The following is a 16,253-nucleotide window of genomic DNA, read 5'->3' as shown; positions in this document are numbered from 1 at the left end:
GTGGGCCTAAATTTACTCCTAATTTGAAAGGAAGAGTGGTATTTTTATTCCCCTATAGTCTGAATACAGTAAACATTGATTAATTCTTTGAGGATATTGATTCTTTCTTGGAGTATCCAGAATTTCCACTTTCATGCATGCAGTTCTGGTTCATTCATTCATTTATGCTCCTGTTTAGTGTGTCATTGTATAAATAGGCTATAATTAATTTATCCATTCTCTTATTGATGAGCATTTAGATTATTTTGAGGTTTTCTTGCTATTGCAAACTACTTCAGTTAATATTCTTATAAATGACTCTTTGTAGGGACTCCTGGGTGGCTCAGTGGTTGAACATCTGCCTTTGGCTCAAGGCGTGATCCTGGGGTCCTGGATCAAGTCCCACATCAGGCTCTCTGCAGGAGAGCCTGCTTCTCCCTCTGCCTATGTCTCTGCCTCTTTGTATCTCTCATGAATAAATAAATAAAATCTTTTTAAAAAGCTTTTTAAAAAATATCCCTTTGTATATGTATATAGAGATATTTTAGATACCTGTATACATAGGAATGAAATTGCATAGCTGACATGCATCTTCAAATTTATTAGGAAATATCAAACTTTTCAAAGTAATGTTACCAGTTTATACTTTTACCAGCAGTGGGTTTTCATTGTTCCAGTTCCTAACACTTGGTATTGTCAAATATTTTTCCCTATCAATGTGAAATGCTATCTAAAATTTTACTAAAACTTTATTCCTGTATTCCAGCAACAAACAGATAGTGTATATTTTAAAAATCATTTTCCATGCTAGCAATGAAAACCATAAGAAACAAGGAATATATCAATGTTGGACATGTAAGACCAAAATATTTAAAAACAAAAACCTGAAATAAATGGAGGATAGTGCCATGTTTATGGCTGGAAAGATAAGAATTGAGTGCAGTTCCAACAGTTGCACTGAACATCACAGGCTGATTCCAATGAATTTTATGAAAACAAGAAACCAAAGATAGTCTCTAAATTTTGAGGAGGCAACTTGTCTTATCAGATAGGTTCTAATAATCAAAACCCTGTTATATTGGCACAAGACTAGATGAATAGATAAGTAGAACAGGATATACTCCCCAGACTCTGGGTATCAACCTGAGAGGGTGCTCAGTAATCTTCATTAAAAAAAAAAATTATTTATTTATTTGAGAAAGGGCATAAGCAGGGGGCGGGGCAGAGGGAAAGGGCAAAAGCAGCAGACTCCCCCACTGAAAAGGGAGCCCTGGAACATGACCTGAGCCAAAGACAGATGCTTAACCAACTGAGTCACCCAGGCTTCCGCAGTAATAATTTTTTAACAAAGTGATTGTTACATGCCGAAGTATAAGAATAGCTGATTTACAGGATCCCTGGGTGGCGCAGCGGTTTGGCGCCTGCCTTTGGCCCGGGGCGCGATCCTGGAGACCCAGGATCGGATCCCACGTCGGGCTCCCGGTGCATGGAGCCTGCTTCTCCCTCTGCCTGTGTCTCTGCCTCTCTCTCTCATTCTGTGTGACTATCATAAATAAATAAAAATTAAAAAAAAAAAACACTAAAAAAAAAAAGAATAGCTGATTTACTAAAACAGCTATTAGAACTAAGTATATATTATTGGAGGTATTTTTACGTATTGTGTCCAGTTCAGGGACTCACTTTTTTTCTTCCTTATCTCAACTATCAGAGGTGTACAACAGTCTCCTGTCAGTAATAATAACTTATTAATTGAATTTTGCCCCAGGATGGGGAATGGATGCCTTCCTAGATTTACTGTTGCTATTTTCTCATGTTTTCTCTCATACTTAACAATATTCACTCCTCCGAAAATCTCTAGTCTGTACAAGCTTGAGAATTTTCTCTTGGAGTTTTGTTATTATAAATTAAGTACATTTGAGATTCAATAGTGTTAGTCAAGAGTAAAAAATATGAAAGCAGAGAGTATGGTTTTTAGCTGCCTATTTTTTAAGCAGTTATGTTTGCTTAATGAAAAATCTTAAATTGTTCTGATATACTTCAAAAAAATTTTTAGTGAAATTTAGGGAGCTTTGTACAACATGACCCACTTATATGCTAACAATAGGTCTACAAAAGTAGGATGGCTATTCTTTATTTTTAGATTCTTAAGGAGTTAATGAAAGTATTAGACCAAATTTTCTTATAATTTTAAATGTCATTAGATTTATTTACCCCTAATATTTAGTGAAGAACTTTATTAATAATAAAACAAATACTTTATGGATAATAGTAAAAGCATATATTGTAAGCAGAGTTACATATAAAATCAGCATACTTTTAGATTCTAAGCTACACACATTGGAACATGCACATCAGTGTTTTCAACTGAAGAACTATGACCAACTGAACTTAGAGGAAGGAGGAATTAAGGAAGATCTAAAAGATATTTATCTATGTTTGATCATGGATATTTGTTGAAAAGAGCTCAGTTATTGGAGTTAGATCATTTTACTTTTTTTTTTCCAGTTTGTACGAAGTCTTCAAATCCAGTGTCTATTTGAAATATTCAGACTGAATTCTTTATTCAGACTAGCCACATTTCAAGTGCTCAATAGCCACACATGGTTAGTGGCTATCATATTGAACAATGCAGATCAAGAAGATTACAGTACCTCATAGGATTACTGTGGAAAGGCAAGTATATAAATATACATATAAAAACTCAAGTTCATTAAAAATAGACTCTATTCATACGTATATAATAATACCTGGCCTATTGTAGGTACTCAGTAAATGTAAATCTCTTTGCTTACCATTACAGTAATAAGGTTGTTATATACTTTGGTTTTGTAACATTATATATACTAGGAAGCTTCAAGTCAATAAAACATTTTTTTCAAATTGAAGAAAGCAAGATGTTATTTCTCTAAACCAAGTAATAGTAATCCAGAGTTAGGCCTTTGCAATAGACATTGCTGATTATAATCATTTTGTTTTTTTTTTTTGTCTTTCCTTCTAAGATTTAATTTTGATCAAAAGTTGTTGGAAATGTAGTTTAGTTGTTGTTCAATTTCTTTTAGACTGATCCAGTTTCTTTTTATCTCATTTTCCTCTTCCTTTTTAATGGTGACATTTATATACAACTAAAACTTCATTCTTGAAGAAAATATTCTCAACTAGGACCTATGTACTCTAATGAAATATTACTGCATAGGACTTGGGAGACCTGAATAAGACAAGTTCTAGGATTTTTCCTGTGACTAGTTTTGTTGTTTCATTAACACATAGTAATTTTGTCTCAACAATCACATTAGTGATTTTCCCTTGCCCCAGGCTCTTACTCGCAGCTTCACTGGGTCAAGCAGAGAAAACTAGAAAGCATATTTGGTAATTAAAAGTGTGAAATATAACTGCCCAGGAACTGCATAGTACTTGTATCTTCAGTTAAGGACATTCTTTCACTATGAGTAAAGAATAATGGGATGGAAGTTCTTAGTGACTATAGATTCAGAAAAAGTTAGGCAATTCAGATAACCCATCACCTTGGAGCATTGTCAGTATACCACTAGGGCCAGACAGCTCAGTTCCTTGAACCAGGGACTCTTCTACAGATAGGTTTTGGATTAACTCTGCTAACATTTGCTTTTCTGTTTTCTGTCTTCCATTTCCTCTACTTCAACATATTTTTCTTTTAGATATTAACTATTTCTCTGTACTTTATGTCTCAAAATCCAGGAGCCATTCTGTTTCTTTAAGGTAATTTAGCTTGTAAAGATAACAGGTACATTAATGGGATATTGCTTTTATAATTTTAATTTTTGTTTCTTATATTTCCATCTTTTTGGGAAATAACTCATTCTTCCTCTCTTTCCCAAGAATAAGCTATATTTCTATTTCTCCATAGCAGTTAGAACTAAAATCCTTAAAAAAACAATAGGCATGTATATATATTTGTGATAACATGAAGCAGACGTATGGGAGAAGAAAAATTGCTGGCATTGCATCTTTGTTAATAGGAAATCTTCCTTTAGACAGGAGAAGAAAAAAAGATAAATTTCCTGGGTTTGAAACCAAAAAGAAAAGAATAGTGTTCCTAAGGATCTGGAATTGAGAAGTAGCCCCAGGGTTAATTATAGACAGTATAAGAGGTTTTTGGACTGGTTTTTATCTTAATGTGCTAGACTTAGAATTTGAATAGAGGACTCTTATCCAGACTCTTAACTCTGTGTGTATGTCAAGCTTAAGGCATCTAAAAATACCAGTCCACTTCTTTCCTAGCCTTTTTCCTCTCAGTAAATGGCAATTTCTCATTCTTTTAGTTGTTCGGGATAAAAACTTAGGAGACATCCTTGATTCTTCCTTTTTATATATGCTCCTAAGACTAATTCATTAGCAAATTCTGTCAGTCTTTTCTTCAGAACTGCTTCTTATAACTTCAACTTGATGATCCAAGCTACCATCATTTCTGTGCTGTACTATTGTAAAAGATTTCTAATGGGCCTCTTAAAACTTAGATCTATTCAGGATCTTCCAATGAAGTTCTTATACAGATAATAAATTCTTAAGGAATGATAGAATTAGAAAATCATAATTTTGTACTCTCATGAAATAATGGAGCTAAGCAGTGATTAGCAGTGGATGCAGAAATCATTTGATAAAAGGTTGATGGGAAGCTTTATAATGGATAAATTAGGCTGATAATAGCTGAAGCTACAGATCATTCTTAGAATCAGTAAAAGTAAGGCAGACAAAAATAAAATTCCTTATAATTTGGTTCAATAGCAAGTACCACATATGAAGTGTTCTTGCCTTAAAAAACTGCCCTCGGGGGCAGCCACGGTGGTGCAGTGGTTTAGCGCCGCCTGCAGCTGGGGGTGTGATCCTGGAGACCCGGGATAGAGTCCCACGTCAGGCTCCTTTCATGGAGCCTGCTTCTCCCTCTGCCTGTGACTCTTCCTCTCTCTCTCTCTCTGAATAAATAAATAAAATCTTAAAAAAAAAAAAAAAAAACAACACTCAGGGATGCCTGGGTGGCTCAGCGGTTAAGCGTTTGCCTTTGGCTCAGGGTGTGGTCCTGGAGTCCCAGCATCAGGTGCCGCATCCGGCTAGCTGCATGGAACCTGCTTCTCCCTCTGCCTATGTCTCTGCCTCTCTCTCTCTCTCTGTGTCTCTAATGAATAAAATCTTTAAAAAAAACAAACTGCACTCAATTTAAATCAAATTATTAGTACATAGGAAACAATAGAGGAAGCAAACAATACCAAGAGGAAAAAAGTCGGTCAAATCTAGGAAGTGAGAAATTCTCCAGGACAAATGACACAATTTCTCCAACAAATCAGTGGCATGAGAAAAGGTAATGGTGTAGCAAGGAGGGCTGTTATAGACTAAAAGAGGCCTAAGGGGCCTAACAAGCAAATGCAGTGTGTAGACCTTGTTGGAAATCTGATTTGACCAAATCATGTATAAAAAGATAGGGAGATTAAAATATAGACTGGCTGTTAGAGTTAGAGAAAGAAATGATTTTTAATTTTGTTAGGTGATTATGTGGTTAGGTTTTTTGTTTTTTTTTTTAAAAAAAGGTTCTTAACCAATAGAGATGTTAACTGAGGTAAGGGTGAAATAACATGTCTAGGATTTGCTTTAAGATACTCTACCAAAACACAAAGGGAGTTGTAGGAATAAGATTGGGAAAAAGGTAACTTTATAAGTAAGATGATGGGTATAAGATGCTTCCTATCTCTACTTTGGTATATATTTGAAAATTCTCATAATAAAAACTAAAAACAAAAAATGATAAATGCCAAAGACTGAAATATCTTTTGTGAATTCTCAGCTATTAAGAATAAACTCCAAAACCCTTTCCTGGCCTACAAAGGCCCAAGGACCCTGGGTGTTTCTCAGACCTTACTTCTTTCTCCTGAACTCCAGCCATTCAGGTCCCCCACTTACTTAGAATATACCAGGCACAATTTTGCCTTAGAACTTTTTGTGTTTGTCTTTCTTCTGCTTAGAATTCTTTTCCTCCAGTTGTCTCGCTGGTTGGCCTTATCATAGACTTGGAACAAAATTGTTCCAATTTTGCTTTAGCAGAAAGTCCCTAACCACCCTATATAAAATAACCTCCCTCTCCTAGCTACTATCTTTGCTTACTCTGAGGTATCTATTTTTTCATAGCATTTCCCATCACCTGATCATTTATGTACTTGCTTATTGTCATTCATTCCCAGGAATGTTAGCTGCAAGGCTACAGATTCTTTATCTGTTTACTGACAGTTGTATTGTCAGCACTTTAGAGCTGTGCCAGGCAGTTAGGTACTCAATAAATATTTATGAAATAAAAATATAAACATTTGAGGCCACATTTGATAAACAAGTACTTTTTTCCCTCCTCTCCTCTGTTCTACTTAAACCTTTCACTTGTATTCTCATCTATATCTAGAAATGAGTAGTAAAGGATTGCCAAAGAGCCTCACTCCTCATTGTAGAACAAAACTGTGAGGTAGAAAATACAAAACATCAGGGCAGTTAATTACAGGAAACAGTGAAAATGTTATATTCCAAATGTGTTAGCAGCCAATAATATGGAAAGCAGCCAATAATATGGAAGGATTTTAGTTTTCATTTCTTTCATTTACTGATTAAGTAATGGAGAGTTCTCTGAAATCTGAAATGGTACTTTCAAACAGTTGCCTTTCTAATTACTTTGAAAATGTATATCACATTTCTTGACTTTTCAGAAAAATCCCAAGATAACGCTATTCTAATAAAAAAATTTGCCCCTGAGTTTGCCAAGTTGAGTAGTTGCCTTAATCTATTAATGTAATCTTGGCATTTATGATAGTAGGAGATAATATATGCTCTTTGTCAATAATAAAGTCTCAGTCTATCTTAAGGAAAGCTGAAATGTTCTTTCACTTATTTTGCTTTTCTGTTTACCTTCCATTTTAATTGTTTTGGTTTGTTTTGTTTTTGTTTTGTTTTGTTTTGGTGTGTTTTTCCTATTAATTTGTTCTTTTGCCATTCTATTACATAGACTCATGTTTATTTATTAGGGAGGACTTTCGTTGTGGGGACGGAAATCCAGATCAAACTATCTTAAGCAAAAGGTAGAATTTCTTAAAAGAATACTAGGTTTCTCAACTACTAACCAAACCATGGGCAGAGTAGGAATGTAGCTGGTCCTTAGGGATGACTCAACACTATCAGAACATTCTTTTGATTGATTTCATTCTTCTCTTTACAGATTTTTAGATGCTTAACTCCTAGCACCTCCCTAGAGCTCTTAGGAAGATATTGTCTCTCTGCTCAGTTTCTGTATAACTGAATCAATCAAATGAGGTCTGGGGGTGGGCTATGGTCTAGTTTGGTCAGATAATCAGAGAGTCAGAGTCATGCAAGAGCATGAGCATCCTCACTATAATTAAATGTGGATAAAAGGGACAGAAAACAGACATTTACCACAGCCAACACCTTGGACTTCAACTAAAGTTAGGCATGGATCTGTGTATAATTGGAATAGAGCACAGTGCTGTGCCATCTAATAAATATAATAGGAAGTATAGTATTACTTCCCTTGGTTTGGACAGTGTACCACCTGGCTTTAGGCTCTGCTTCAGCAATGAAGTCACACTGATGGTTTATTTATTCAGTTACATCACTCAGTAAGTCTGGAAGGAGAAACAGATAAATCAGAGACAGATTCTTCATCCTGGGAAGAGAATGATAGTTACAAGAAGAGAGCATACAGTACTTTAAGCATGAATCATAATGCCAGAACACAGTGCTATTCCAAGGCTTAACTCATTTTTGTTTTTGTCTGAAAAATAGGGAAAATAGAAGAATGGGGACAACTAAATGATTAGAGAATTAAGATTATTTTGTTTGTACTGGATATGTTTCATAAATTAATAGGTCTGTGAAATGACAACCCCAGGATTCTTCTCATCTCTTAAAGCGATATTTTCTTTTGGATCCTGTCACATAAGGAAACCTCAGTGTGACTTTTGATCTCTGTGGGGGCATGGAAGTCTTCTCTTCCAGTAATTTGAGCAGCTATAGTAGGAACCACATTATAAGTTAAAGTCTTAAAATCTCCTGGCACTTCCAGTAGTAAAGGAGTTTGGGTACTTCTGCCCTATAACCAACTTTCATACTATAATAGAGGACATAGAGTTAATAGAATATGGACAGGTCTTTGGAGCAAATATAACAAAGGAGATTCTTATTTGATTACATGTAAATTTCACTAATAGGCACAGAAAAGAATGATTAAAATCTGTATGGGCATGGAAGAATAAAAAGCATCTAGCTTTGTATAAACACAAGACTACCATCTGGAGGTAACCCCTCTTGGCATATATCTTTTCAGATTTTTATTGTTTTGCATATATTTAAGAAAATTGAAGACATACTCTTACACATTTAACACATCAGTATTTTAACATGATACTTTCCTTGATATAGAAAAAATAATAAGGTAAATTTTTAAAATTGTATTCTGTTCTATGTAGTAAATACAATAAATTAATTTGTTATTACAGGTTTAGTAAATATTATATCAGTAGAAAAATACTGGCTGAACACTTTTAAACTTGTAATTTAGTTTGAAACTCTGGAAAATGTTTTTGTGGAAATGTTTTTATTCTATTATATTGGCTTGCTTTTAGTATTAATTGTGATTTTTAAAGCTTTTCTGTTTATCTTCCCAGATCCAAGTATTTTAGAACATGCTCAAGAGGGGAGCACTTAACTATAGAGGTGAGTAGAGTCATGAATCTGATTGGATGAAAGTACCTTCAGGAAGGCAGGAGGGACATTTTTCCTTTTGTTAAATTTAGTATGGATTTTTTCTATTTCAATATTATTGATGCTAGTGAAGAGGGAAAAAATTGAGGTGGTGGGGGGAGCGGTGAACAGGGAGAGGTTTGCAGAAGATTAAGGTCCTGTTCTTCTAATAGAATTGCTATTTCTTCTTAAGAAGTGGTGTTTTTGTTTTTTGTCTTTTTTTCACCCCACCTAATTCAGAGAGGGTATACTCTTTTAGCAGTTACAATGGCTCAGTAGGCATTGATTCTAGAGATAGATGTTTGACCTGCCCCAGTAGAGAGGTGTAGCAAGATCAAAGCAGAAGGCTGATTTTAAGCAACTCTACAGTATGAATCACTGAACTGCTTATTCTTTGTATGTAAAATATAATAGAACTTCCTCAGCCTCTGCTGTGTACCACCTACTTCAACATGCAGTTTATAAATATCATCACACATAATTTTTAATACAATTGTGTTGAATGGGTGGCAGTAATTCCATTGTATGGATGAGAATCAGAGGCTTGGACAAGTTGAAGAAGTTGGGCTTTATTACACAGCCTGTAAGTGACAAACCTAATTCCAGTCCCAAACTGCCTGGCTTCAGAGCTTGAACACTGTATTTCACTTCCTTCTATATTAAATAAGGAAGCATGTAAACCAGGAAACAGTTTTGTTTTTAAAACACAAATAAAAAAAAAAGTTCAAGATAACAATTTTAAATAATTTTAAGTCATCTCTATAAATTTTTGTCTTTTTTTTATAATAAATTTATTTTTTATTGGTGTTTAATTTGCCAACATACAGAATAACACCCAGTGCTCATCCCGTCAAGTGCCCCCCTCAGTTCCCGTCACCCATTTACCCCCACCCCCCGCCCTCCTCCCCTTCCACCACCCCTAGTTCGTTTCCCAGAGTTAGGAGTCTTTATGTTCTGTCTCCCTTTCTGATATTTCCTACACATTTCTTCTCCCTTCCCTTATATTCCCTTTCACTATTATTTATATTCCCCAAATGAATGAGAACATATAATGTTTGTCCTTCTCCGATTGACTTATTTCACTCAGCATAATACCCTCCAGTTCCATCCACATAGAAGCAAATGGTGGGTATTTGTCATTTCTAATGGCTGAGTAATATTCCATTGTATACATAAACCACATCTTTTTTATCCGTTCATCTTTCGATGGACACCGAGGCTCCTTCCACAGTTTGGCTATTGTAATTTTTGTCTTTCTAAACCTTTTGAATTCATTGTTTTCTTGATCTTTAAGTAATAAGGCAATGTTAACAATAAAACTTTTTTCCCCAGTATATTTAAAATACAAATATTTTTGTTATACAATTTAGTAGTAATGACTTCATCTGGTCATTTGACACAATAGTGTTTATCATATCATCATCAAATTGTTTACATCCCTAAGCTGTAAAAAGTTAAACTGTATTTGGAAGTAGTGACTACCATCTGGCAGATTTTTAATAAATAGTTAAATGAATGAGTAGATGAATAAACATTATAAGATAAATTTTTTAAAGATTTTATTTATTTACTTTTGAGACACAGAGAAAGAGGCAGAGACAGGCAGAGGGAGAAGCAGGCTCCCTGTGGGGAGCCTGATGTGGGAGTCAATTCCAGGATTCCAGTATCATGCCCTGAGCCGAAGGCAGATGCTCAGCCACAGAGCCAATCAGGCACCCAGATAAATTCATGTTTGGTTATCTTTGAAGTCCCTGTTTCTTGAGTAAATTCTCCTTCTTATGACATTAAATTTGTTCTGAACTCAAATGGAAAATTCTGGTTGTGGATTTAAAACACCCATATAAAATAATTCGGTAAAAGTTTTAGTTTATAAGTTTTAAAGTTTCTGATTTATGAAAAAATTGCTATAATTCTCCTTTTTATTTTTCATAAAAATCATAAATAACAGTATATGCTTATCTTGGCTATCTTATAGGCTTGTTGGGTATATCAACTAGTGTATGAAGGGACACATGACTCAAATATCTTAAAAGTATTAAGGTATATTATTTTTTAAGAAAAAAGGGACAATATTTTGTGAGATGTGTACCTTAAACAAATATCCTTTCTAACATTTACTTTCTTGTTCTTTCAGTTTGAGAATCTAGTAGAAAGTGATGAAGTAAGTATTTCCATAGTAATACAAAACCTATATTTATTCTCTTGAGGCATCCAATTAATTCTAGCAACTATTTTTAAAATTTTTATTTTATTGTCTTTTATTTCAGAATTTTTACTTTTTGGTTTTTATTTTTACTCTTTAGTCACTTATTATGTCCTCTTACTAATTTATATTAGCATATAATTCAGAATTTTCTCATATATAACATATATAATAATAGATGTATGGTATACATAGATTTATTAGTTTATTGCATGTATTATATATATAACTATATGTGTGTATATCATATTTTATTTATTTATTTATTTATTTATTTATTTATTTATTTATTTGTATATCATATTTTAAAGCATACTATAGAACTCAAGAAACTTTAAAGAGGGATATTTCTAACCTCTTGCCATTAGGCAGGTTAAATTCCTCAACAATCCATGATAGATCCATTCTTTAACCATAGTTTTCATAGGTTTTTCAGGGTAGAAGTTATACATGTCCATTCTACAATCACTTTCTGACTGTGGCCATTATCCTTTTAAACAGTTATTCTTTTTATTGATTTTTTTGCATTTCATCTCATTTAAAACTTAAATGTAAGATCACTTCCAAGTACAGATATGTGAAAATTTGAAAAAAAAAAAAAAGTATGGTTTAGAATTAGTGAAATGTGGTATATATTTCTTATGCACTGATTGTTGTTAGAACTGAATTTTAGTTTGTGAGCTAAGTTTTTTTTTTTAATTTAATTTTATTTATTTATTCATGAGAGACACAGAGACAGAGGCAGAGACACAGGCAGAGGGAGAAGCAGGCGCCATGCAGGGAGCCCAGCGTGGGACTCAATCCCAGGTCCCCAGGATCACACCCTGGGCTGAAGGCGGCGCCAAACCGCTGAGCCACCCGGGCTGCCCGTGAGCTAAGTTTCAACTTCACTAGACTAACTATATGAGTATACAAGTTACTTAACCTCCCTTGGGCCTACTTTATACAACCCTAAAATGAGTTCTACTATAAGCTCTGACCTTTTGTCACTTTTTGTTTTCTAAGGAAAGAGGAAAATGTATCAACCTAAATTTAAATTATCATTTAGCCCAGCATTTCCCACAGTGTGAACAGAATACTAGTCTCAGAATGAAAAATTAGCACATTAAAGCTTCTAAGAAGAACTATTAAACTGTTGAGAAAATTATTTAAATTTATTCAAGTTAACATTTCTCAAACTAATTGGGTATAAGTCCTTTTTTAAAACGATAATACATGTTTATTATCAAGTAAAATATATTTGAGAAACTAGCTTAGCCTTCTGTGTCCCAGTAAAATTTCTCCCAAATATTTCTTTCTTTTTTTTTTTTAAGATTTATTTGTTTATTTGTGAGAGAGAGAGAGAATGAGCAAGGGAAGAGTGAGAAGCAGGCTCCCTGTTGAACCAGGAGCCTGATGTAGGGCTCATTCCCAGGACCCTGGGATCATGACCTGAGCAGAAAGCAGACGCCCAACTGGCTAAGCCACCCATGGCCCCTCTCCTAAATATTTCAATGTAAAGAACCTAATTTCTTCCCCATTTCAAAAGTCACTTTAATTCCATGTATTTTTTAAAACAAGTATAAGCAAATACTTAACATAATATTTTTAAAGTTTCTAAACTTTAGAAGTGCTAAATGTAAGAGTTATTTCAACTTTTATTATGTTTCATTTCAGCATCACACTGCATTTTAAAAGAATGTGGTTTCATGTATTTTCCTTAAGATACTTTTTGTTTGGTTGAATATTTGTTCGCTTTCATTTTTACTAACCAGTCTTTTCCTCTTTCTTCTCATATTTTGTGTTTGGTTTAGTTGAAGATCATCTTGTTTTATAGTGCTATTTCATATCATTTAGAGTTTTATTCCTGCTGTTACTTGACCATGTATTTTAACTACCACATGTGAATAGCTTACATGTATAAGAAAGATATATAAGTCCAAATCAGTCTTGAAAATAGTTATGGTTTACTTTGGAGGAAAAAAAAAACTAGGTAATTTCATAACCATATAAAAAAAAAACAATTGATTCTCATTATTTGTAGTAGTTATGTCCTATAAAGTTGTCATAAATGCTGAATTAGTAAATACCAACTAGAACATTACTCTCAGGGGGAATAGAGAGTTAGATTCCTGTAAGCTTCTAGTCACAACAGTTTCATCAGCCAATCAGTAAAATACCTTAAGTTTCTTTTTGACAACTTATTTTCATATATATTATTGATTCATTAACTTTGAACTCCTGGCCAGCAGCACTATAAGTCATGCCTGAACAGAAGCCTGTCCAACACCGACATTTTCTCCCTTAGCCTTGCTCCAGGCTTCTTGGTACTAGGAACATTAGATAGCACTTCAACACCACACAGGGGAGTCATTTTAAACAGTGAAAACGCCAAGAAAAAGGACAGACATGCAAAAAAAAACCATGGTACTCAATAGACTGTAAAGACGACAGTGTGAGAACTGAAACGAGAAGGCAGTGCATCACCATCTCCTCCCTCCACAGGGAATATGCATATTGGACAACTTGAAGTTTTTGCTGTTCTGGGAAAGTCTTTTCATGATCTCAAAAGCACAGAGATTATTAGAGATGTTACAAATATGTTTTAACTCATAGGTGATTTTGCAAATATGGAATCTATAAATAATGAGGATCAACTGTGAATGATGAGAGCATAGAAAATATGTTGTCTAGTACCATCCTGACTCTAGGAATTTATTTGGTATAGAGTATATATTTATTTTTAAAAATTAAGAAATGTCCAATAATTAGTTGTTATATAATTAAGTTAGATATTAAATTTTGCTTTTGAGAAATAGTAAAATTTTAAAGTTTTTTGTTTAAAACATTTTAATAGTAAAATTTGTTTACTATGATAAATAAAATTTGCTTACTATGATAAAAGCAGATAAGCAGAAAGTATTTTGATTAAATAAAAATTTTATTGACTTACATAGAATTCAGCTAGAGAAATTTCTTTAATTGTTTAATTTTTGTACAGGGGGAAAGCCCAGGAAGCAGTCATAGGTAAGGCTTTTTAATTTTTTTTTTTAAACAATGTCTGTGTGAATAGGAGAAGCTCTCTAAGAATCGAGGCTCTATCATTTGCTTGCTGGAAGCATTGAATAATTTACATCTCAGAACTTTAATTTTCTCTTTCTGTAAGTTTGAAGCAAATAATAACATCTCAAAGTATTGTTTTGACCATTAAAGAATTTAATGTACTTAAGTCCCTAGTGCTCTCCTGTTAAACCTAAGTCACGTATTTTTTAGTTTAAAAAAAAACCCATTTAATATTAATAAATACATTTCCTTGAATTTTTAAAAGATTATCCCCTTTTCCTTCCTCATAAAATTCTAAAACTTGTTTTACTAACTAGGTTAACTAGAACCTTGATACTCTAATTTATTTAAGCTGCCTTTTCAGGTTCTTTTAAAATTATATGAACTACTTCAAAAAGAACCATCTGTCTTTAACACGAGAATTCTTAATATCAAGAGAATATTTTCATACACTGTTTTGTATTTTGAATGCATATTCTTTACCTTATTTAGTTTAGCAAACATTTATTAGGCAGTTATGTGGCACTGTGCTAGGCACTAAAATGAAAAAATCAAACATGTTTCTCTACATTAGATGGAAGAATATTCTGGTCTGGGAGGTAGTTTGTATAAATGACTAATGTCAACATAAGATGGAAGAAGAGATTAAATAGCAGTTCTAAAACATGCAAAGAAAACCTAAAGGAGAGACCATTTGCCCAAAATGTGTGAGAAGATGTATGTCCAGGCAGACTGCTTTAAGGAGACAACACTTAGGTTGATCCTGGAAGTGTTGGCTAGTGATAACCAACCTTTCAGACAGAGGAATAGAGCCTTTCTGACAGAGGAAATTGCATGAAAAATATGGGTTGACTGAAAAGAGGCACAAGAGAATTTTGTGAAGGAATGGATATGTTTGGATCTTGGAGTGTATGCAATTGCCAAAACTTAACGAACTGAGCACTTAAAATTTGTATTTTATTTTATGTAAGTTATACCTCAAAAAAAAATACAAAAACCTTGGCAGAAGTTAGGGGCTAGAGGAACAGAAGTAAGAGATATTACTTATACTGATGGTTAAAACCATGATAATGGTGATATCAAGATTACCTACCTGAGATTGGGAACAGGAGGAAGTGGGATGGTTGGAGCATGGAGAGAGAGAGAGAGCAGCAGTCTGAGGATTGAATAGGCAAATATCATAAGAGGATTCTGAAGACAACCAAGACTCAGTGAGCAAAAAGAAGTAATCATGGAAAGCCAAGGGAGGACATAAAGACAAACTGGCAGACGGATGGAATGGAGGGAATGGCCAACGCTGTTGCATCAAACTAAAGAAGATAAAAACTTAAAAGTATCTACTGTATTTGGCAACATAGAAGTCACCTTTGCTAGAGTTATTAGAGTTGAAAGCAAAGAAAGACTGCCAGGAGGTAATGAGCAAATGGGAGATAAGGACATAGAAAGTAAGATAAGCACAGAAGAGCAAGGAGCCAGACTACTTGGATTCACATCATAGCTTTGTCACATATTATGTGACTTATTGGACACAATCTGTCTTCACCTCATTTCCCTCATATATATCATCTCTATATCTACCTGATAGTGTTGGTGTGAGGATTAAAATTAGTTAATATGTGTAAAGCACACAGAAGAGAACCTGACACAGTAAGTTCTAGATGCACTATCAGTGTACATTTAGTTTCACTAAATGTGAAGGAGAGATGGAGCAGTAGCTAAAGATAAATATAGGTCAAAGGAAGGTTTTTTCTTTCTCCTTTTTTTCTTTCTTTCCTCCTCTCTTCACATGAAAGAGAGGTAAAGACAGATAAGAAAAAGTAGGCTAACATGAAAAAGAAGTGCTAAATGACAGAGCAATGTCCCAGAGAGTTCCCCAGAGTAGGGGAGGGAGGGTGGCATCAGTGGTGAATGAATTAAGAGTGTAAGTGTAGCAGATGACCTTGAACAAGTTGAAGAATGCCACCTCCTCAGAGGATGGAGGGAAGAATAGAGAGAATACTTAAGTAAGAAGAGGAGTGGCAAGAAGTTGAAGGAGTTGGTGGTTGATGCTCCCCATGTCTCAAAGTGGGGTGAAATTGACTTCTAAGAGAAGAGTTTGAATGAGAAACTTAGCATACTTGAAGATTTGAAATAGCTACCTTAGGATGTGAGAGGGAGTTGACTATGTCTAAGAGATGGGTTATTGCTAGGGAACAAATAGATGTTAGATTTTCTCTAGCAGCTCTCAGGAGAAAGGGCAAATCATGGAACTAATCCAAGGTCAGAA

At 34.2% G+C, this 16,253-nt stretch overlaps 1 protein-coding gene across 4 annotated transcripts in view; it reads left to right on the top strand.

The window, feature by feature from the left end:
- The window catches only part of AP1AR (adaptor related protein complex 1 associated regulatory protein), a 42,769-nt gene that overhangs the window by 17,692 nt on the left and 8,824 nt on the right, over positions 1–16,253 (top strand). For 2 of the 4 annotated variants that reach the window (XM_055342509.1, XM_055342507.1), the window contains exons 2-4: positions 8,667–8,715; positions 10,877–10,903; positions 13,926–13,951. In XM_055342509.1, coding sequence (XP_055198484.1) covers positions 8,667–8,715; positions 10,877–10,903; positions 13,926–13,951 — 102 coding nt within the window. Of the gene's footprint in view, positions 1–2,502; positions 2,653–8,666; positions 8,716–10,876; positions 10,904–13,925; positions 13,952–16,253 lie in introns of those variants that run through there. The other 2 variants (XM_055342508.1, XM_055342510.1) reach the window with 2 other exon arrangements.

The sequence above is a fragment of the Nyctereutes procyonoides genome, unplaced genomic scaffold (assembly GCF_905146905.1).
Source record: "Nyctereutes procyonoides isolate TBG_1078 unplaced genomic scaffold, NYPRO_anot_genome, whole genome shotgun sequence".
Classification (NCBI taxonomy): Eukaryota; Metazoa; Chordata; class Mammalia; order Carnivora; family Canidae; genus Nyctereutes; species Nyctereutes procyonoides.
Note: the sequence above shows the minus strand (reverse complement) of the source record. Positions and strands in the feature narration are given on the sequence as shown.